At 35.6% G+C, this 25,655-nt stretch overlaps 1 protein-coding gene across 1 annotated transcript in view; it reads left to right on the top strand.

Annotated features, from left to right (window-relative positions):
• LOC140160495 (uncharacterized) overlaps positions 1-25,655 on the top strand; it is a 164,417-nt gene that overhangs the window by 4,271 nt on the left and 134,491 nt on the right. The window contains 1 exon segment of the mRNA XM_072183732.1: positions 11,417-12,742. Within this exon segment, the coding sequence (XP_072039833.1) occupies positions 11,957-12,742 (786 nt within the window). The 5' untranslated portion in view covers positions 11,417-11,956.

Here is a 25,655-nt window from a genome sequence, read left to right on the forward strand (position 1 = left end):
CTTCAAATGCCATCTCCATTACACATATATCCACCCACATTCGGTGACATTTCTGTCACAATATTGAGATTTAACCTAGTTAAACAACCCGGAGGCGTAGAGGCTTCCTTAAGCTTTTGTTTTGTTAACTGTCCGTTTTGATCAAAGGATTCAACCAGTGTACATAATGCACAGGTTACTGCAATCAAATAGAGCAAAAAAAGGACCATATTTATTTATTTGCATTAAAGGAGTATTTTGTGATCATATCATCCCCGGGTATCATCCTGTTTTTATGACATTTTTCAGTAGATATCCACAAAAAAGCTTATACCCAAAATTTCAGTTCATTCTGAATTTGTGTTTGCGAGTTATGCACGATTATAAATGTGTATTACACTTTTCCATACACCACTGTGTTGTTATATTTCGTTCTGGTACACCAGAAAAATATAATAAATTTGACGATATTTTTGCTAAACAAATTAATCTGCAAGAATTTTTTTGTACATAAACATTATGTAGCCAGAGGTTTCCAGTGGTATAAAAATATCAATTTTTTTGTGAAGAGTCGGTGGGGGGATCAGGCTGTGGATCACAAAATGCTCCTTTAAATATGTATGACTGTGTTATCCTTGTTTTATGTTTTTCCATCAGAAAAAGATATTGATTTAAAAAGTGCTAGATTATTTATTCTGTTAAATTATGAATTATGCAAACATGAGGGTAATAAATGAATATTTCCATAAGACCTGATATCCCTTACCCAGGAGGAAGGGGCAGTGTATTGGAATTGGATTGGGTTTCTGCTCATGCAATTAAAGGTGGGTGACCTGATTGACAGCCTCATCCCCAACTTTCCCCTATCAAATTGCAGATTTTGGTATCAGGTGAAAGCTCATATGTTTCTCATTAACATATTGAAATTAGATGTTCCAAATCGGTATATTTCCGAAGAAATCGTCACAAAAACTGTCGAATTAGTCTCAAATGTGGTATACCATATTTTTGACTAATTCAGCAGTTTTGTGATGATATCTTCAGAAATACACCAACTTGGAACTCCTAATTTCAGTATGTTAATGAGAAAAATAGGATCTTTCATTTGATATCTATTTATTACATAATCATGATGATTATCATTAATAAAGACCAGGGTCTTAGCTAGAAATTGTGGGTTGCCCGTCATTTGAATAAAATTGTCTGTCCTAATTTGACCTTTAAAATATTTACCAGACATCTATAGCCCATTGGGGGGTTCAAAGAGTTCAAATACATGTATGTGCTGATATGGCCTTGTTCTACAAATTGGGTCTACTAAAAGGGCAATTAGCTTCTCAAAACATACAATTTATAATATAGCATCTGTCAAAGACATTAATTTTGCCCGTCCCAGGAGCAAACTGGCCGTCTAAAATGACGGCCAGACGGGTGGCTAGCTAAGACCCTGATAAAGACACTGCACTGTAGACTACCAGTTTTACGCTGTATTAAATGTTAGTAATTCCATGAAGAATTAGTCTTATTTACAATGAACATTTACATAATCTTTTTGCATGAATGCTTGAAAGGGACAACAGCTTATGTTATACATAAGTTTTAAAGAATTTGACTTTACAAATATATCAGGTCACCTTCCTTTAAGTAGTACTTTGATTGGATATCAAAATCACAATTTGCCACATTTATCATAGAGTTGATAATGGCAATGCCCCATGGATGTTTCGTTATTCCTTATAATAATATTGTACATGTTTCTGGTAAAAATACCACTCTAAATTTATGTTGCAGTAACATTAGAATTAATTATTTGATTTCAAAGAAGACATTGCAGATATGTACCCCGTTATAATGCCCTACAAGACAAAATGGATACATTTAGCTATAGGCCTACTATCCCTGAAAGCTCCTGAATATTATTTTGACAGAAAAAAATGTCAGAGTGTCCCTGTAAAGGAGTCTTTATAAAGTGTGTCAAATGCTGCGGCAACACTCAGAGCTAATGGATCTAAAATTGAACTAAAGTATGAGTATATGCCTTCATGCCATTGGTAGCTTGTATTGGAAAATGGCACAAGTTATGCTACATTATCTTTGTCATGCATTTTAATCTGAATACAGGTGCAATGATATAAAATTCCAACAATTTTGCAACTCCATGCAAATGAAACTTTCTCAATCTCAAGAACCTGGCACTTACTCCCCATTCCAGAAAAATACTGCACTAATTTTATGAGATTACTAATTTCTTGAAAAAAGAGCCAAAAACATGCATTTTCGGCACGTTTTCTGACAATCAAGTCACAAAAATCAAAGACTTGGAACAAGTCGAAGCATTCAAAATCTTGAGTAGGCCCCCCTATATGCCGAAATTTTGCTATAATTTTCACTTTTTTTGTGTTACTTTAATTATATGGTTGCTTATAAGAAAGAAACATGTCTTTTCCAAAAATTAGAATGCATAAACTGAAATTAGTCTTAGTACAAGTCTTTGGGCTTGATTGTCACAGCATACGAAAAACACATGTTTTTGGCTTGTATCTCCAAAAATTAGCCAAATATTAAAATTTGACATTTATTGCTAGTTAGGACTAACTAAAGGATTAGGATTTAGCTATGTTTCATTTGGAAAAGCAGGATAATATTTCATTAATCCCAAAAAAATAGTGCTGTATTTTTCTGGAATAGGGAGTAACACCTGGCCTGTTAATGCCTTTCTAAAGAACTTTCTTTATACATGCATGTATGTTACTTTCACATAATTTACAAGTAGCATTTAAATGCCATTGATAATTTAAAACATAATGAATTTTGGGAAAATTTAAAATTATTATTTGTAGCCTATTTGATGCACTTTGTGGGAAGGGTTAAAGGCTTGTGGTTATTTTCTTTCCTCAATCGTTTTCCTTTGATTATGAACTAAGTATGGAGAGGCTTAAATGTCAGACCTAAATTTGATCATGGTGCATGCATTTTAATATCATCCATGGGCATGTTGTGCAAGATGATGCATGAATTGGAACACACACAGACAGATTTGCATAACCAATGGCATCATTACCTATAATCACCAATTAGTAAGATTTTAAAACGGCACTTTCCCGTCATTAATGTTTAAATGACCTAAATTACAATTTTAGTTTCATAATTTCCTGGGCATAATTTGAAATGATAAAATCAGAAATGAGTCATTTATCAGAAAATTGATCATGCTTCTTGGAGTAGTACATTTCTACATGTAAGATGTGATTATTTTCACATTGCTGAAAATGATTAACTCCAAATGAATTAGATCAATGTTCTTTTAGACAACCATCTGAAACATGGTTTTAGTAAGAAAAGCTCATTTTGCCTGACTGCATCAGATGTGTAATGTAATTAATCAAAATAAGTTGCATGCCAATTCAATTAATTATGACCAAAACAAGTTTTTGTTTATTTATAAATTTATTGCTATCAGAAGCATGGATTTTATCTAAGGAAATGTAAGCCTTTGATACTTTGAAATTTTTGTCAGGGATCATTATTGGACAGGCACTTTTTTATTTGTCATGGTCTATATCTATATGCATGGTCAACATGCTACTCATGCTAAGCTTCAATCTATGATGATGGCTTGCATTCAAATAATAGAGGTTATCCGTGTTCTATAAGCTGCATATCCTACCAGCGACTCCTATACCTTGTTTAGGACTTTCAAAAGAAGTACCTGCATGTGCAACCATGACTATTTCAAAATAGCCCGCCAAAGTCATGCAGGTAACTCCGAGGTCGTGCATTGAATTAGTTTGAATGAGGAATACTACGAGAACCAGCGCCTTTTGTTAGAAGTCACGCATGAGTAAAGTGGATAACCTCTATTGCTTGAGTGGGGTCTAATGTCTGTGTTCATCACTGAACATTCCTCCGTCTCTTCATTGTTTTTATCTTCATCTTTATCATCGGCATTGTTGTCGTCAGCATCCTCATTATCATTCATTTTCAACCCCATCTATGTCATCAGTTATGTATATGGTTTGGTATAGAACACAAATTTAATTGTTCTCAAAATGTGACATGATCTGGCCCATGGGGGCCAAAGGAGGCATGTTTGAAAATTGAGTTACTGTAATTAATACATTATAGGCTATCATTTACTGAAAACACCAAAGGTCTAGCGTACTTTGTTCTAAAATTATGAAGTTTTTTATGTCTATTTTCTTATGTATTTTATTGTTTTTTACTCCATATTTGTACCTTTATCTCAGTTTCAAATTTGCTGCCTTTGACCCCATGGACCAGATCATGTCACAAATTATGTAAACTTGTATAGAAACATCAAAATCAGCAGTATTTCTGGATACATACATAAGAAGTTAGGAACAGTAGCTAACAGTCCGTCCCAACATGCATTCAATCACAGAGGCCTCTGGTTCAAAAGGTGATTCAGCCAAATTTTCTTGGCTACTTTAATAGGTCAAACTAATGTAGTTGTCTGATCACATGTGTCTTTAATTCACTGGTCTGAGAAATAGTTGACATTAAAAATCATCGCACTGTTGTCATATGTTCTGCTGTCAATCTGAAAAGTAATAACCAATTTCACGATTGGAGACTCCTCAACAAATTCACTCAAATTAAAATTCTTACAAATGAGCACCTTCTGAAATTACCTTTTGCTATTGTTATTATTAAAAGCTAATTTGCAGGCTTGTTAGACAGCTGCTATGCATAATGCTTGGAATAGATGGTGTACTTGATCTTTAGCCATCAGTGTAACATTAGCAACTCTGCTGATTGCGTCTTATTACATCGTAACATGAAGACAGTGGCACAGTATGGTCAATTACATGGCATGTGTCATTTGATAAGGGAAACTAAAGAGGAGTAGGCCTCTTGTTGGGTGTTTTTGTTTCTTTGTTTGTTTTTTTGTTAATGTAATAAGTAACATATAAATGTGTCGGCTTATTTGCTTGGGATCTCAGGTTGTGATATGCCCGGTGACATTGCAGTGGGACTGAAATAATATGATGGATATTAAAGGCTGAATAGCAATATATTTGCAATTTTGTCATCTAAATATTAAATAAACACAACAAAAATTGCATGTTCTTTGTGCAACATGTCTACAACAAGTGCTGTGCACATGATGAGGCCCTTATGTAGCTTCTCTGCTGGTTTGGTTTGATAAAAGCAATAGGCATAACCCCTGCATATTGTACGATTTCTGACAAATTCAGATTTTTTTTCTTCATAAAATGATAAAATAAATATATGTCCCCTTTTATGGACTTAAAAGGTCCAAATTGGAAATGCTTATTTTCCAGGAAAACAGCAGACAGTAGGCCAGACCATGGCCAGAGTATAACATGAGTAGGTTTATTTCAACTTGTTCCCCTGGGCCATCCAATATGCCATGAACTAAATTTGTTCGGCTTGTAATAGTACATTGTATATTGATATAGAGTGGCATGCAACCAGTTGGGTGCAGCACTTACGCTAGTTGCGTGTTGCGTAATGTGTGACTGTGTAGTTCTTTCCAGCGCCTATTGTGAATACATATATTAGCGAATCTGATTGGCCAATCAAATATCGGGATATTGCGATTAATTTGAAAATCTCAGACGTTGTATAAAATACATCACTTTAGGCCTTGCTCTTTTGCTTTGTATTTTGGTTCTTAATATGGCATTACAACTGTGTAAAAATCTGAATATTGATAAAAAATGGAGGATTCCTCTTAACCAAATCTTATAATATTATAGACCGTTAGAATTAATGCTTTTCAAACCAAATAAAAACATAATATGAGCACTTAGTGAACCACTAATTTGAATTTATTATTTTGATTATTGAATGCACACTATAGTAGCAGCTTGTGATAGCTAGTATAGTGAATACAAATTCTTGTTTTAGAGGTCATGCTTACTACATTGCACACGTCTGTATTACGCTTTATGTGTGGGCGTTGGTTGCTTGGCCTCTGTATAAGCAGTGCAATTCTCATAAAGATTTAAGCATTTTGGATTTCAAGTTACTGATTGGACTCGAGTATCACGAATGATGGAGTAAATGCAGTGGCGGCACCAGTTGGCCCCCAGTAAAAACTCTAAATTACGATTGAGTGATTTTGCCCCCCCCCCCTTGAAATTCACTTAGGGTCAATACGCCTATTCTCGGTCACACGCCTATTCTCGGTCAGTTAGCGATTTGAACAACCGCTGACGATCGTTGCTTTAATTTCAGCCGTGTCTTCCGAATCTAATCATTTAGCCGCATCGGTGCTGCAGGTTTTGGTGACTTTTTAATATCACGGCAGCACAGTTCACCTCAAATGATAGATTTTGAGATTGTATGGTGAACTGAAATATCGGCATTTAAAAAAATAAGGTCATTTAAGAGGGGATATTGTAATATAATCAGTGATGCGAAATTGTACATGCATTTTAAAGCTGTAATTTTAACAAGTTGATCCACCTGCATCGTAAAAATAACACCATAGCAAATGATTGGTGTTGTGTTTATGTAAATTCCCATAGAAACAGGGGTGTCCGAGAATAGGCATACGAATTCCGTTGGCATTCCTATTCTCGGTCAGTGTTCCCAAGTATGAGCTATGTTGACATTGGTATTGCCATGTGTCCTACAAATGATCATGCATGAGCACATGAGAAGTGTTGCATTTGCTCTGCAGGCTTAAATTAGGCCTATAGCCATTTGTCAAATACAAATGAGCGAGGAGAAATTATTTGTGACCGCCCGCCCCTCCTCCTCTACCCCTTACCCCATCCCCTAACCTGTCGTATTTTTGAGCTTTTTCGGTCGGAAAAATTGGGTCAACAATGTCACATTTCTGGCGGCAAAAATGGTTCCTGCCCGACCGAGAAAGGCGCTATAACTGACTTGCGCCGATTACATACACTATCTCCTCGGGCCTACACGTGCTATTAGCGCAATTTTGTCATTACTTTATATACATGTTAGCACAAATAGCACCGCTATTTTTATGGATATGCTATCTGTGCAATTGACAGTGTTATTTTTTGAGGACTTAGAAAAAAACCATTAGGGACATTAAAAATAGCTTTAAATGTTAATTTTAGTGCAGTTATCATGGTTATGCTATTGTTGAGTTCTCCTATTACTTGGAGGGGTGTTATTAGCGCTGTTGTGCTATTCTTATGGTTAGACCTTATAGCGTGCTATTAGCGCTATGGTGCTATTCTTAAAATGGTTAGACCTTATAGCGTGCTATTAGTGCTATTATGCTCTGGAAATTGTTCTTGGCCTTAGGCGGCATATAGCGCGTTATTATCGCAATAATGTTATTTATTATCGCAATAATAATTCTTGTACACTTGGAGGGGTGCTATTAGCGCTATTGTGCTATTCTTAAAATGACCTAGACTTTATAGCGTGCTATTAGCGCTATTGTGCTATTCTTCAAGGGGGCACAACACTAAATCCTTCCGCATTTGGTGTAACATTGTATAGTTCCGGTTAAAACTAGCGCCTGAGCAAAATGTATCAGCCTCTCGTGGGTACTAAATTAAAGTGAATCGTGCTTGTTTTTATGGGAACAACAGAGTAGGACCTCAACATTAAAAAATCTATTCAATAAATGTTTCAAATCGATTGTGAATTAGTGACAGGCTGTCGGAATAATATCAAGGCCGGAACTGGTAAGGAGGCAAAATTGTCGGCTGAAATTTTTGAGGGCGCTGTTTAGGTGCCCGTAGCGCAAACATTTTGACTTTCATCGCTTGGATGCTAATTTGGTCAATTTGGCGCCCTAAGGTATGTAGCCCCCCGCCCACCGTGAGTTACGCCACTGATCGATCTGCAGTGGTATTGATACCAAAATGAATTCATTTTCATCAGTAAAACGTGAGTTTTGGTGATTTGTATGTCCCCTACCCTTAATATTGTTATTATTTTATGTTGCTACACATGGAAATTAACCCTTTTTTCACATTTTATGTCTATCTACCTGACAACTAATGGTTTAATTGCTTTTAAAATAATTACTAGAAAGTTAGAACAACCAATTAGCTACATATTAATACCAAAATGAATTCATTTTCATCAGCAAAACTTGAGTTTTTCGTGATTTGTATGTCCCCTACCCCTTAATATTGTCATATTTTATGCTGTTAGATATGGAATATTAACATACTTCTCATATATTATGTTTAACTACCCGACAACTAATGGTTTAAATGCTTTTAAAATAATGCTAGAAAATGAGAACAATCAAATAGCTACATATTGATAACAAAATGAATTCATTTTCATCCGCAAAACTTGAGTTTTGGTGATTTCAATGTCCCTATCCCTTAATATTGTCATATTTTACGCTGTTAGACATGGAATATTAACATTTTCAGATATTTTATGTCTATCTAGCTGACAACTAATGGTTTAATTGCTTTTAAAATAATAATAGAAAGTTGGAACTATCTATTAGCTACATATTGTTACCAAAATGAATTCATTTTCATTAGTAAGACCTGTGTTTTGGTGATTTGTATGTCCCCCTACCCATTAATATTGTCATATTTTACGCTTCTACACTTGAAAAATGGATATTCTTTTACATTTTTAAGTCTATACAGCTAACAACTAATGGTCATTTTGCTTTAAAAGATTACAAGAACCAAATAGCTATGTATTGATGCCAAAATGAATAAATTATAATGAATAAACATCGAGTTATGTTGGATTGTATGTCCCTACCCCTTAATATTGTCATATTTTACACTGTTACACACTGGAAAATTAACATTTGTTCACACTTTATGTAGACCTGATGGTTTTTCTGTTAAAAATAATACTGGAAAGTTGAAACAATCAATTAGCTACATGTTTATACCAAAATGAATTCATTATTATGAGTAAAGGTTGAGTTATGGTGGTTTTATTTCCCTAACCCTTAATAATACCATATTCGACATGGTTATACATGAAAAATTAACCTTTTCTCACATTTTATGTCTATCTACCTGACAAATAATGTTTGTTTTGCTTTAAAATAATACTAAAATATTTGAACAATCAATTAGCTACATATTAATTCCAAAATGAATTCATTATCATGAGTTGAAGTTGAGTTATGATGGTTTATATCTCCCCTACCCCTTAATATTGTTACACACGCTGCTACATGTGGAAAAGTAACTATTTTTTTAAATTTTCAGTCTATTTTCCTGACAAGCAGTGGTTGATCTCACCCATTATATAAATATTCAAAATATTATATGAATGGTAACTTACCAAACAAATTTTGTTAATGGAACTTATATAGTTCAGCTGAGTGACATATTTTAATATGTTGGGGTGTTTTACGTGTCTTAAAAGACACGTAAAACACCCCAACCCGAACCCCGAACCCTATACACACCCACACCCACATACACACCCCACCTACCCCAAACTTACACAACACAAACCAACATGCACGCAAACATGCACTTATATAAATATTTGAACCAGAACATCAATGTTTGCCTAGACATACTAGATATGCTTGATATTAAAACAAAAATTAAAAAATGGAGCTTAATTAATTTTGAAAATAGAAATTGGCAAAATAGTAAAATTTGAAGCCAGTGCCATAAAAACACCCACCCTATGCATTGTTGTGAGAGTCTGATTTTCCACTAGTGTATGGACTGGCCACTTCCAATCATGATCTAATGAAACCTAAGTTTGCTTTCAAATAATACTAGAAAGTTAGAACAATCAATTAGCTACATAGCCATACCAAAATAAATTCATTATTATAAGTAAAAGTTGAGTTATGGGGATTTATATCTCCCCTACCCCTTAATTTTGCCCTATTTTTTGTGATTTTATGTGATTATACGTCCATATATAAAATGACCTGTAAAAAAGTGTTACCACAATTTGAGACCACTGCCTACCTAGCAGTGATCTAGAGGGTCCATACTAACTACCTATGGTGTCAAACCTTGTATGTAGTGGGGGTGAACGAACTCCTTATTTAGGGCCCTGTGTGATCTTGCTCCTGGACTAGTCGGGCGTGCCACCGCATTCCGCTGTGCGCTCCCACAAAATAGGACCACCTCGGACCCCGATCGGATGGTACGAACATTTTGCCAAAAACCGTTTTGAAAGGATTGCTCCTTGTCAATATATCTGAGAATACTGCACGCGTATTTTTATTATGCGTTTAAGTTATCAAAACCGCATCATACCGATCAACCAGGCTTCCAAAGAGAATGACCGAGAATAGGTATAGAAAAACTATACGGTGACCGAGAATAGGAGTTTAGTGACCGAGAATAGGCGTTGTCGTCAACTTTGACCTTTTGACCTTGTACTTCCAATACAAGTTCAATGGAAGATGTCATGCAGGGTATGTTAAACCGGATGTTGTGGGGAATACACGTTCCCATATAGCTAACTTTTATAATTATTTACACAAGAAATAGAGCGGGTTGTTTCTTAAGTGACCGAGAATAGGCGTATTTACCCTACCCCCATGCCCCCAAAAGAATTCCTGGTGCCGGCACTGAGAAAATGATAATACCAAGGTTCTTGGAAACATGTTGATGATGTTGATGGTGATGTTGATGTTGATGATGATGATGGTGATGGTGATGGTGATGGTGATGGTGATGGTGATGGTGATGGTGATGGTGATGGTGATGATGATGATGATGATGATGATGGTGGTGGTGATGGTGATGATGATGGTGATGATGATGATGATGATGGTGATGGTGGTGATGGTGATGGTGATGGTGATGGATGATGATGATGATGTTGAGGAAGATGATGATGATAATGGTGATGATGATGATGATGATGATAATGGTGATGGTGATGATGATGGTGGTGATGTTGATGATGATGATGGTGATGGTGATGATGATGGTGATGATGATGATGATGATGATGATGGTGATGATGATGGTGGTGGTAATGGTGGTGATGATGGTGATGATGATGGTGATGGTGATGGTGATGGTGATGGTGGTGATGGTGATGGTGATGGTGATGGTGATGGTGATGGTGATGGATGGTGATGATGATGTTGAGGAAGATGATGATGATAATGGTGATGATGATGATGATAATGATGATAATGGTGATGGTGATGGTGATGATGGATGGTGATGATGATGTTGAGGAAGATGATGATGATGGTGATGGTAATGATGTTGATGAAAATGTTGATGATTACATTGACGATAATGAAAATGACAGTGACATTAATGAAGATTTTCATGATGACAAAGAAAAATGATGATAATCCAACTACCCCTCTTAATCCCCTATTTTTGGACAATGGTCATAGGCCCCTGCCCATTGACATTGCCCAAAATTATGATAATTTGTATTATAATCATAAATGCCTAGTTTTGAAACCTTTACTATAAAGTTTTGTGTATGAAAGTACTAACATGATTTCCATTTTTCTTTCTCTGTACAGTTCTGTTGCCTTCAGACCAACCATGGCATTGTAATGCCTGGGATGCATCGAAATATACACCATCATCAATTATTCTAGATATGATCAATGTTAGTAGATGACATTTGCAAAAAATAGTAAACTACCAATAATTTGCCCAAACATCAGCAGTGCTTTCAATAAGGAAACTTATACATATTATACAATGTCGCGTATACCTGAGCGTCAGATAAAATCGCCAACAGAGGTAGCTCCTGGAGCACACTCGGCAGCTGCAGAATCAGGAAATCGGAAACCAGATACAGCCCCGAAACCAGAAACAGCCCCAAAACCAGAAACAGCCCCAAAACCTCGCAAAAAGAGTGGTGCTCAAAGTGCAAGTGATACTGAAGGTCCAACGACACCGGGTGATGGCATACCGAGTGAAACCGAAGAAGTCTCGTTCAAAGGCGCTCTGGTATACCAGAAGCCACTTCTCCAGATAAATTGCCCAGACCACCATCAAGAACAAGTAGAATAGCACGGTCAAGTCAGTTTATCAATCCTACATCTCCAGAAAAAATGGCATATGTACAATCAGGAGGAGGATCAAAATCGGCAGGGGATTGTTCCACATGGCCAAGAAAGACTAAGATTCGCACTCCAAGTCTAATCAGTCCTGGCACCTATGGAGAAACTCATCATCATTCCGGTTCATCCAAGTCACCTCGTCCACCCAGAGCATCGCGAAGTGGTCACGACTCCCCCGTGACTCCCGGTCCGGATAGTAGCAATGTTAAGCTACTCATGGAAGAGATGCGTCAACACATATTGCAGCTTAAACATGAGTTAGAACAAGAAAAGTGCTTTGCTAAACAAATAAAGCGTGAAAAGACACTAGAGGTGAAATCGGCGAAAGAAACTGAGCAGCAAAAAGCTGTGCTTGGCATAAATGAGTTGAGAACAAGATATCACCAAGAAAAACAAAAAGAGTTGGGTAATCTACGAGAAACACTCAACAAAAGACATGAAGATGAAATTCAGAAAATTCTTAGACAAAAAGAGGACCAGATCTCAAAATCCCAAGGAGAACTCCAAAGAGAACATGGAAGTATTATGCAGCGGGCAAAACAGCAGGCATTACAGGAAGCAAGAGATGAGGCTAGGAAATCATTTGATAATGACAAAACCAAATTAGCACAGGAAATAGATGAGTTGAAATCGCAGAAACGAAAGCTAGAAGAGGAATTGCAAACTGTCTCAAAGTCAGACCGCACAAAAGCTAATGATTTGAAGAAATTGGTGGGTGAGCATCAGAGAGCCATGGATAAAATACGTAAAGATGCCAGGAGAGACATTGTTAGACTGGTAGGTGGATATGTTTGTCTGTTTGTTTGTTTAATCAGTGTTGATCTGTTTATCTATACCGTAGAATTCCGTCTACAACCATGCCTCTAAATGGTTTTCTTGACGAAAGTGATGAAAGGCAGACACTCTCCACAAAAAATACAATATATTGGTCTTACTACATGTACAATAATACATGTTTGTACAACTGCCTTCTGTAAAAGTGGAAATTTTTGGGATACATTAATTTTCACGCTTTTTGCATGCAACACAGCTACCGTGAAAATAAAAACATGTGAAAATGTTCTTTTATAGTATAGTTCTATGTAAGAAAACTCAAAATTGCAAAATTAAAAACAAGCAATGTAGTTCAAAATCGGCAAAGCGCAAAAAATTATACACACAAAAATTACCACTTTTACAGTATATCCTAATATAGCTGCTTAAACTCCAAATAATGTTTTTTGTGGAGGGTGTCTGCCTTTTTTCTCTCTTTCATCAACAAACCTCTCATTTTGAGGCATATATTCTTGTAGGTGGAATTCTATGGTATATTTGTATACTACATTTAGTATATAGTGATGTTAATTCATACATATAAAGAAAATGTAGTTTTTAAATTTCTACGTTCTAAAAATTCGTCCATTCATCCCTGGCTCAAACGGTATCACAGATGTTATTACTCTGCAGGTCTTTTGTTGCTAGTGATGTTCTTGAGATATCTCTAATGACGTCACAGAAGAAGATCTTGAACCCCCGGCTTGAACCAAAGGGGTGCAACATCTTCTTGTATGATGTCATCAACACCTGTGATGTCATTGGAGGTATCTCAAGAAAAGCACTAAACAAAAGATCTTCAGAGTAGTAACATGTGCTGAAGATGCGTGTGACTCCCACATGTCCGGGATTAGGCTGTATCTCTGAAAATTTCGTTAATTTTTATCAGCTCTGGAAATGTTTTCCAAATCTGTCACACGTCCCCTTCAGTGGCGTAGCCAGGGGAGCCAGGGGAAAGTGCCCCCACAGAAAAATTTCAAGTATAAAATGGGGATGGCAAAGAGTAAAGTGTCATTGAAATGACTAAAATTAGGACAACTAATTGACAAATGGGGAAAATTTGGTATTTGCTCCCCCACACTAAAATCCTGGCTAAGTTACTGGTGCCCTTACCCCCCTACCCAGCCCAGCGGGTCAGTTGCCTAATGAAGTCTGGTGGTTCCAGATGCAACGTCGCAATAGTTGTAAAAAGTAAGTTCCAGTATTAGATTTAATTCCAAAAACTCTGTTTGAACTACTGGATGACTAAGAACATTCACTCACCCCTACCCAGTGTTTAAGCAAGGTATCTTCTTATATGCTTAGCATTGGCATTGGTCCTTTAAACCAGGGTTAGAATTTCTGTATTGTTAAAAGGAACAAAGATGTATCTCTAGAGATGACTTCGTCACATAATCTTTGATAACTAATTTGGCCTCAACCAAGTTCTCAAATGTGTGCCCTGGTTTATGACACAAGAGAGTTTTCACCATGAAAGCTGAGTTCTCTTTGCATGCTTTGCTACTCAGTACAGTGCTTTTACTATAAACATTTCTCATTATGTTAGTTTGGCCTAGTGTGGGTATTTCAGTACTTGAATAACAAGGTATTAGTGGTATAGGTTTCAGTCAAGTCTAGACTAGAAATTACACTACAAAATCACTGCTCCCCATTCCAAAAAAATACAGCACTAATTTTTTTGGATTAAAAAGATATTGTCCTATTTTGCCAAGTGAAACATAGCAAATCCTAATCCTTTAGCTAGTCCTAACTAACTGACAATGAACGTAAAATTTTAATATTTGGTTGATTTTTGGAAATTAGGGCCAAAACACACATTTTTAGGGCATTTTTCGACCTCTTTCATTTTCTGTGACAATCAAGCCCAAAGACTTGAACAAAGACTCTTTTCAAGTTATGTATTTTAATTTTTGAAAAAAAAAAATTATCCAATCTTTTTCATAACCAATCAGCAAAAATAACATATAATATTATAATTATGAGCTAACTCTTACCCTATACTTATGATTTTGAGTATAGCCAAGTCTTACAATTTTGTGACTGCAATAATTGTAAGAAAACATGCAAAATTGCACATTTATGGACCATTTTCCCTTAAATTGCAAAAGTATTAAAATTTGACTTTTATTGCCAGCAGTTAGAACTACATGTATAAGGATTAAGATTTAGCACAATCATTTGGCAAAACAGGATAATATTTTTTAATCCAAAAAATTAGAAATGTATTTTTCTGGAATGGGGAGTAGTACCTATATAGACCCATGCAGGTCTCAGATCAAATGAAGTTCTTTGAACTTGTGAAAATAATGTTGGACAAACATTATGCGTCATGTGAAGAGAGGGTGACAACTTTTCACACAAGCTGTGTAAGTGGATAATTCAATTTCTAACATTTCACCAACTTTGATTGGTATAACATGTATGTAATGGGATCAAGCATGGTGAATTTAATATTCAATTTGGACAAAATTAATTTATACATCATTATAAGTAACATTTCCAGAAAATAATATTGACATTGAGTGTTCCTTAAAGGATTGGAAACAAAAGAAACTTAATGTTTATTTTGGATGTATCTCAAAAGAAACTTAATGTTTATTTTTAATGTATCTCAAAATTCATATTATGCATTTGACCTACTTAGCTCTACTTGCTTTCTTAAATAAGAAGTGAGCGATCAGATTTTATTTATTATTATTAAGGAAATAAGATAATGAATATGATACTGATTCTAAAAATTTGGGAGCTTGAAGAGTTGTAGTAAATTTTGGGGTCATAGGTCAGCCCAACTAATGAGGAAAATCACAGGTTGTACATGTAGACCTCAGTTTAAATTTGTTACTGGTACAGATTTAAGAGGAAAGCATTTTGACACTTTCAGGCTTCAGCATGATTTGGCAGATAATCAGGAAGTGTCAAGAATATAGCCATATTAAGAATGAAGGATGGCCATGAACTTGAAGTCTCATCACTTAGTTGTATATTGGTTTAATATAAAATCTGCATGGTGTTGCTGCAAATGATTTTTGTAAGATTTTATCAATATAGCACTTCAAAGCGCATCATAATGTATTGTATTTTGTAATAGTATTTCCACAATTCTTTCATTGGGTCATCTCAAGTTCCAGGGACTGTCTTTTGGAATATGCAAATAGGTCTTCTGGAGCCTTCAATTCAAGGAGAGCTGTTTGTTTACAGGCATGAAAATTTTCAGCGTTTTGGCTGATTTCAGCTTTTTTTGTTATTGTTTTCAGTGTTTTTCAGTCTATTTTTGAATCAAATTCACAGAAAATGGTAAAAAAACCCATGGTTTTCAGTGTTTTTTCCAAGACCCGTTTTCATGCCTGTGTTTAGAGCATTTACAATAGAATGTAAGGGAAGAATGGTCAACTAAGGAGAACTAAAAATCACTCGCCTGTATCAGATTTAAGGAGAGCCGTAGAGAGCAATTGCTCTTGCTCTCCTCAAAAGGCAGTCCCTGAAGTTCGGTAGTGACTTAAGTATGTATTTGACTGGTCTCAGTATCAAATCGAGAGTGTAAAGGGTGATTTGTCGGCACACTTACAATGCAACCGCGAAAGGGCATTGACGTTACTACCAAACTCGAAGCGAAACCAACGTATAGATTCTGGCCTCACCTGATTACAACATAAAAATTGAGATTTTTACATAGGAAACATTAGGCAAAAAGAAAAAAATGTTTTACGAATGACCTTATAGCAATAATTTGTGCAATTTCAATAAAGAATAGATTCTTATTTTGATATTGAGCCAACAAATGCGCAGGAGACAAAATTGTCTTGATATTTGACCAGTAGAGCATTAAATAGCTCTTCTGGAGTCTTCAAGGAGAGCTGTTTAAAGCACAATAGAATGTAAGGAGAGAATGGTCAACTAAGGAGAGCTAAAAATCAATCCTCTCCAATATCAAATTTAAGGAGAGCAGTAAAGAGTTATTGCTCTCACTCTCCACAAAAGGCAGTCCTTTGTAGTTATGTCTCAAATTGAGAAAAATGCATAAAATCTGTTTGTGCATCTGAACTCTTCATGTCATGAATAGTGTCGTCTGGGAGTGGACTTTTATGACATCACAAAACATAGAAATACTATTACAATGTGCATTACCGTACATTATGACTATGAAGTGCTATATTGATAAATTCTTTACAAAACGTCATTTGAAGCAACACCCTACAGATTTTATATTAAACCAAAATACAACTAAGTGATGAGACTTGAAATCCATGGCCATCCTTCATTCTTAAACATAGCTATTCTTGGCACTTCTAGATTATCTGCCAAATCATGCTGAAACGCAACCTGAAAATGTCAAAATGCTTTCCTCTAAAAATCATTTGTGGCAACACCATGCCAATTTGATATTGAACCAAAACACAACTAAGTGATGAGACTTGAAGTTCATGGCCATCCTTCATTCTTAAACATAGCTATTCTTGGCACTTCTAGATTATCTGCCAAATCATGATGAAGCCTGAATGAAAGCGTCAAAAAGAAGAAGAGAAACACTGTTTATGATCAAGCAGAACAAGTGATTTATTGCTTAAATTGATTTTAAGCTAATAAAGAGGGGTTAAAATTCTTTTGAATCAACGTTTTAGTAGCGTAACAGTCAGTGTTTAGACTTTTTTCCCATGTATTTTATTTGATTCTTAACATTTAGTATGAAAAATTTGGCAAAAATAACTGTTTACAAAATATTTAAAAAATGTGCTTTTGAAATGCTTAAAGGAAGTGTCCGGCAATCATAACATTAGGTCTTATATGTTAGAAAAATAATTATCAAGCACGAATCACATGCTTGTATTTAAAACCAACTCATATTAACCATAAAAACGAATAAAAATAGCAATCTCTCAACACGTGATATTCAAAATTCCCGCGCCGTAATTGTCTAGAGCATTGACGTCCCAATAATTCAATGAAGCCTGATGACAAATGAGCACAAATAATCATGACGTCATTGCTCTAGAACATTTCGGCGGCGGGAATTTTGAATATCGCGTGTTGAGAGATTGCTATTTTTATTCGTTTTTATGGTTAATATGAGATTGTTTTAAATAAAACCGTGTGATTCGTGCTTGATAATTATTTTTCTAACATATAAGGCTTAATGTTGTGATTGGCGGACACTTCCTTTAAGAATATTAAAAATTCTGACACTAATTTACAAAGAAAATCAAATCAAATTCCACTAAACAACACCATAAACACACAGCTCTTGTGTCCAGTGGCATAGCGGGGAGGGGGGGGCAAGGGTACCAGCCAGCTGCCCCACTGGCCGCCTTTGGTATGTAAGGTTTTTAGCCCTTTCCTTGTACTTTTTAGCCCATTTTTGACCATTTTGTCAAAGTTTGCCCCCTTAAAAGTTGGCTTACTCCCCTTTGCCCACCCTCTGAAAAAGTGCTCGCTATGCCACTGCTTGTGGCTATCCCATAATGAGGGTAATTTGAAAATGCGATTTCAAAATTGAGCATGAAGCTAACAACCTTGCAAGGGTTTCTTTGAGTTGAAGCGATTTTGGCTATGACTTCCTTCGTGCATGCATTCACATTTGACATCCAAGTGACACAGAGGGGTAAATTGCAAAGTGACAAAATCATGGGGACAGCACCTCTGATGGGGATGCAGGGAGAAGAGGCTCATGGTGGGGGTTGACACAAAATATGCCGGAAACTCATACCCCGAACACGTAATAAATACCTTTTGTTCATTTTTATCAGCAAAATTATTGACTGCTCAGTGCCAGAAGTGGGTAAGTGCAACAGCTGCCATGTGTAGATGAGTAAAATATATTGTATGTTTACAGGGCAGCCATTACACTTACCAACTTCTGGCACTGAGCTGTTGTTATGTTTTACTTACAAAATATTAAAATATATAAATATATAATGTTGTCTAAATGAATCATGCGCAATGTTTTTCTGTTTGCTTAATAAAGCACTGAGTTTGTACGCAACATTTTAAAAATAGCATTTTGAGCCAAATCTTCAGCTAGGTGCAATTGCCATGCAGTCAGTAATTTTCAAATTAGCTCTACATTATGGTGCATTGAGATGAGTCAGAATGGCATGATGTGGAGGTTGCCCCAGTCAAGTAGTCGCCATCAGCTGAAGCAGCAGCAAGCACTGACCTACCTTCGAACTAACCCTGGCAAACATAAAATTATGCACACACCAGACTGTGGATGTTGGATGTGTTTGTAGAGCGAACATGCAGTTCAAAGAAAAGACAAACACAGCTATGTTTTAGCCCTTTGGTTTTGATGACAACTAACTCATTACTTGTGATTTTTCTTGTCAGTGTAATTATCAAATTGTAACAAAATTCAAATTTGGTTTGGTTAAGGGATCTGGAATGAGCGTTTTGACAGTATTTTTTGTGGGACATGAGAGCACATCAGACATATCGAATTGCATTCTGAATACGAAGAATGTCTTTCTGATATCAAATAATTTTCATTTTTGAAATTCACGATATAATACAAATTTTATGACAAATTATTCAAATAATTATGTTATTTTTCACATTTTTGATATTAACAGCCCTTAAAAGACCTTTTTTTTGTGTGTTTTGGGAAAAAAATCCATATCTTCAATACGAAAGGTCAAAATTTTCAATTGATCGTCGGCTTTTCATCCCACTTACATACACTTTAAGTATAAATCATCAGATTTATAAAGTTTTTAATAATTTGCCATAAAATGTGTATTACATTGCGAATTAAAAAAAAAAATTTGATATCAGAAGGACATTCAATTCGATATGTTTGATGTGCTCTAATGTCCCACAATAAATACTGTCCAAACGTTCATAAGCCACCCTTTAATAGTGGACATTTTTTTTATTATCTGAGGCCCAGATTCTTGGCCAAAATTTAACATAATTTCACAAAAAAATGTCAAAATTAAAAAAAAAAAGATGGCATTTGGGCTCCAATTCAAGGTGAAATTGGGGTATTTTGTTCAAAATATTTGAAAAAAAATGTCAAATTTTATACCAAAATTGACCTCCTAGACAAATGGGGTCATATTGTAAACCAGAGGCCCAAAATGAGACCCATATTTGTGGCACATATAGTCATTTGTATACAGAACACTAAAATGCACTTAAAGTTGGATGCCACTTTGAGCGAATGCATTTATGTGTCATGCAACTAACTATCCTGCAGATGTAAAATACAACAGCAATCTAATAAGGTCAAAATCAAATATTTATAAATGGTACCGGCTGATAGAGGTATTTATAACATACTAGTGTTGCTATCTACTGCTGATAGAGGCATTGATAACATGCTATTGCTATCTACTGCTGATAGAGGCATTGATGACTTGCTATTGCTATCTACTGCTGATAGAGGCATTGATGACATACCAGTATTCAAAATCAAATATTTATAAATGGTACACACTATTATCAGGATTATCCATCTTCCGAAGTGAGGACAGCTTAAACATCAGTATTTTGCATAACGTTTTCTCAATCTTAAATGTGTCATGGAAATGAAAAATTGGTGTTATGAAAATGTTGAAAAATTAAAGCGTTAATCATGATCCAGTTATCTCTTTCCACAATCATGCTTTAGGAAGACAGTGATGTTATGTGAAATGTAGTGATTAAAATGCAAGTCTTTGCACCTCTAATTGATGGTGAAGTGACCATCAGGCACTTCACCTTGCAGATGAACTCTGCTGGAGAGAAAACCTCTTTAAATCTCTTGAGATAATCATCTCATATTATAATCATATTATAAAGTGGAGTAATTTTGTAAGTACTTTAAGACATAACCATGTATGCATTTCAAATAAGTACTGTGACTCTAGGGAGATAGCACCGAGGCACTGACATGAAATTTGGTGTAATGAGTTGTTATTAATTACTCATTAACACCCAAAAATGCATTGTGCCTCACCTTCCACTTATTCTTTATATTTCTTTTAAATTAGGGTCTGTGCAATAACTATGAACCCTGGGGTAGGGCAAAGATTTTTTGGCAGGTGGAGGGGGGCAAACAATTTTTGGCAGATTGGGCAGAGGGAAAGCAATTTGTGGCACATATTTATGGGGAACCTTTTAAATAATACACTCTAAAAAGACACTACAGAAACGTTCAAATATGCAAAATTTCCTGCTCCTGATGACATGCTAGTATTACTACTGCTGATAGAGGCATTGATGACATGCTAGTATTGCTATCTACTGCTGATAGAGGCATTGCTAACATACTATTGCTATCTACTGCTGATAGAGGCATTGATGACTTATTGTTGCTATCTACTGCTGATAGAGACATTGATAACATACTATTGCTATCTACTGCTGATAGAGGCATTGATGACTTGCTATTGCTATCTACTGCTGATAGAGGCATTGATGACGTGTTAGTTAGTAGTGCTAGCTACTGCTCATAGAGGAATTGATGACATACAGTATTGATATCTACTGCTGATAGAGGCATTGATGACATATAGTTGTATCGCTATCTGCTGTTGATAGAGGCTTTGATAACATATTAGTATTGCTATCTACTGCTGTTAGAGGCATTGATAACATACCATTGCTATCTACTGCTGATAGAGGCAATGATGACATAGTATTGCTATCTACTGCTAATTGAGGCATCAATGACATGCTAGTATCACTATCTACTGCAGATAGAGGCATTGGTGATATACTGTTGCTATCTACTGCTGATAGAGGCATTGATGACATGCTTGTATTGTTATCTACTGCTGTTGTTAGAGGCATTGATGACTTACTGTTGTTATCTACTGCAGATAGAGGCATTGATGACATGCTAGTATTGCTACATACTGCAGTTACTGTCCGTTTTCCTATACACAATACACAGTGCTCTTTCCCATTGACGTGTGACCTCTACAAAATAGCCCTACGTTAACAGTATGGGGATATGACTAGTTAACGTCGCTGTGTGAAAAATAACCGGCCAATATTAAAAGTACTCTTCTAAGGTTCTAGAAAATATAGTTTTTAACATGTCCTAAATTTTAGCTAATTTAGATGTTTGGAAATATTCGTACTTTGGTGTTTTAGTTAATGTTATAGGTAATAGTACATTGCCTAGTTAACGTCGCTGTGTGAAAAATAACCGGCCAATATTAAAAGTACTCTTCTAAAATTCTAGACAATATAGTTTTGTAACATGTCCTAAATTTTTAGCTAATTTAGGTGTTTGGAGAGGGTCGTACTTTTGTGTTTTAGGAAGGACATGTAAACGACAGATAACACCAAAAATATGAAGAAATTATTTCCAAACCGTGTTAAGTCAAAAATCATTATGTTGCTCATTTTCAAGAATGCTGGTTTACAAAAAGCACGCCATTGTCTGATTTCGTGAACAAAGCCACACATAACATTAAGTTTCCTTTCTTTTCCTTTATAATCGGTCACCCAAGAGAAGCTATGAATACCCGAGCTTTATTGCGATATCGCACATGAAAGCTCATGAAAACAGTCACTTGTGCACAACCAGAGAAGATCCGATTTAATCAGTTGAGCTGTTTCAATGAGTGTTATCTTGGTTTAATAGCTTTTAATGGGGTTAAGTCCTGCAAAGGTCGAGATGAATTCTACTGTAGACATGACTGCATCATGATCTACTGCTGTTGTTAGAGGCATTGATGACTTACTGTTGTTATCTACTGCTGATAGAGGCATTAATTTTTAATTGATGACATACTAGTATAGAGGCATTGATGCTAGTATTGCTATCTACTGCTGCTGATGGAGGGTTCTACCTCATTGGTTATTTCAGAAATAAGTAGCTACCACTTCAATTTCATCAAGGTAGACACAGTGGCGGCACTAGGGGTGGAGTGAGAGTATATGGCCCCAAATATTTTCTTGTTCCCCAGTCCCCCTCCCCACCTTTAAGGACTTGACAGCCTTAAAACCCCCAAATTACGAAATTTCAACTGTTTGCAGCAGTTTTACACAAAATTTGCACTTTTTTCCCCATGTCCACCCCCCCCCAGAAAAAATTCCTGCTACTGCCATTGTAGACGCAGAAGTATGCCACAAAACATTAACAAAAAACACACTATAATAAAAGTTACAATTATGTAATATTGAAAATACTACTAGTTGCTAAAGGTTGCCACTAAAGGTGTGTCAGCCATGACACTTTCATCTTCTGCCTTGTATGGCAGAACCCATTTGTAAAAAAACCACTTGTGGTGATGCAATATTTTATGCCAAAGTGAAGTGGGCAACAAATGATGTAGAATTGAGTCTACAGCCGTGAAAACACAGGCAGACAACGCAGGACTACTAAAACAAGCCAAGACCTGTTTCTGGCACACACAAAATGTAGGTTAATAGCAAATGAGAAAAATAGATCATGATTGAAAGCCAATTGTAAGTACAAGATTTGTCGGCATATCTTGTTGCATTTGTTGTAATTGGAAGTGATCAATTTAAAGTGGATTTGGATGATTGAATGTATCTTTTAAATTTAGAATTTCAATCAAATTTATTTATTTTCCATCAAAAATAACAAAATATTTCATAGACAAAGAAAATGATGACAGATAGATTCTGCTTTGAGAAAAAGTAGGCCCTACCACATACTGGTGTAGACTTGAAATTATTCATTGTTTAACATGTTGAAGGGGAGTAGTATACATAATATTGAGTACCTAATTTGCCATGCTGTTATTTCTCCTTCACAGTTCAAAGGTGGGAATAAAGATTTCGTTATAAGTATTTTTATTTGAAAGCTATCCTATTAGATAAAGCTATAGCAAGAGTTGATCAATTATTTACTTGGAGAGAGGATATTGCAACTATATTGTCACGATTGTAGAGCAAAATTGATGTGTACATCTCATGACAAACCCTGGCTGGTGGGATATGATGCCAGGATACGATGTTGGTATCATGATTATCAAGAGACACAGCCATTTAAGTGTATGCTATGGGCTGTATTGCTAGGAGCTAAACAGTACAGATGAATTAAAGATAAAAACAATACTGAAAATTGTGTGGGTGTGTGTGTGGGGGGATATCAATTATAAATGGTATATTTTGTTTGAAATGTACATCCCAGTTTTGATTTGAAATCTTCTATTTCAGGGATGAGATTTCTCATTGGATAGGTTTCAAATTTTCTCCTTTGTACAAAAGCATAGGAGATCATTTATTTTTCAAGTTGACATTTTCCTCCTTTTTTGCAAAACTCCTGTCTCATGCCTGCTATTTTTAGATATCCAATGACATCTACATTGATTAGGCATGAATCATGGAAGCTAATACAATTTGTTCCTGGTACATGCACTTCTGTGTTTGTGCATGTGTCTATGTTCAAAGTAATTAAGGTACTGGTACTCGGCAGGCTTTTTGCTATGTTGTCTGTTTTGGACCCTTCTTGTACAATGCACCATCCATTCTTCAAACACCTTAAAAATGATATCAAAATATGCCTATGCCTTTGATAATGCATACCGTACCCAAATCATTTTGTTCAATGGCACAAATCATTATGGAACACACCAATTTGTGATCATTTTGTGCAATGCATGATCATGATGATGGGATGCCTTAGGTACCTTTCCTCGGCATAGGGTACATGCTCTGGGACTGCCCACGTAGGCTAGAGTCCGAAGTTTACCGTTTTCTAAAATCCATTTTCCGTGTTGTAATCTGTGTTGTCAAATTTGTGAATCCGTGTCATGAATAAAGCTTAAAATGTATAAACAATGATATTAATGTCACAATTAAGTGTTAAATATCGCCATAATGCTCTGATTGGAATATTCTCACAATAATATGCCGACTATTACGATGTTTGGGTGGATGGGTGTTCATGCTTTGGTAATATACCGTTATTTCGGTATTATTAAACACTATTTTTATCATAAAAATTGACACACACAACTCAAGATTGTTTTTAACATTTATTTCTCTTATCTTTTAACAATTTTTGTCACATCATACAAAAATGTCATTTTCCGTGTTGTACCTCCGATTCCATGATTTTTTTCTGTTTTCCGTAAAACGGAAAACTTCGGACTCTAATGTAGGCCTAGGTATATAGAACAATTTTTTTTTCTATAGTTCAGGGTCTGTGCCACCTCAATGCACAACTAATCCAAATCTGAGACTAAACTAAGCCGACATGTATACTTCATGTAACACATAAGTTTCTCATGTTTAAAGGTGCCATCTACAATGTTATCTTAATACCGAGGGACACGGTGACATTTAAAGCCAAGGGCAGGATGAGTGAGGGACCATTGTCTACCTGGATTAAAGATTAAAACAGTACAGAATTAAGCATTAGATACATTAAAGTGACACTTCATGATCAAAGATTTTTAAAAGCAATGTCAATCATATAAGATATGTTCATGTTGCGGTTTATCATGAATCATCAGGTTTGTCAGGGTGATGACTTTTCCCTCAAGTTAATTCAGAATAAATATATAATAAGGTTTTCATGTATCAGATTTTAAGGTGATGCTGATCCATTTGAAGATAAAAGAATTACCGGTATCTGTATTTTTAAAAGCCTAAATAAAATCATTGTATATAAAGTCAATATAAATATGTATAGTTCATGGTATTGAGACATTTATCAAAATTATGATAATTTTTATTTTAGTACATTTCTGAGAAGCAATTGCATTGTTCATATGACCATAAAGCATACTTATATCGATTTGAAAACATATGTGAGGAACAATGATTCGGATTTGCCCAAACATGATAAAGCTCATTCTCTGTTCCGTCACCCGACAGAACCTAATTTGTGTCGGTAACATGCAAATAGACAGGCACATAGTTTCATATAGCGTAATCATTCTGCCAGAATGTACAGGATGAGCAACCCAATAATGGC

This window comes from Amphiura filiformis, chromosome 1 (assembly GCF_039555335.1).
Source record: "Amphiura filiformis chromosome 1, Afil_fr2py, whole genome shotgun sequence".
Classification (NCBI taxonomy): domain Eukaryota; kingdom Metazoa; phylum Echinodermata; class Ophiuroidea; order Amphilepidida; family Amphiuridae; genus Amphiura; species Amphiura filiformis.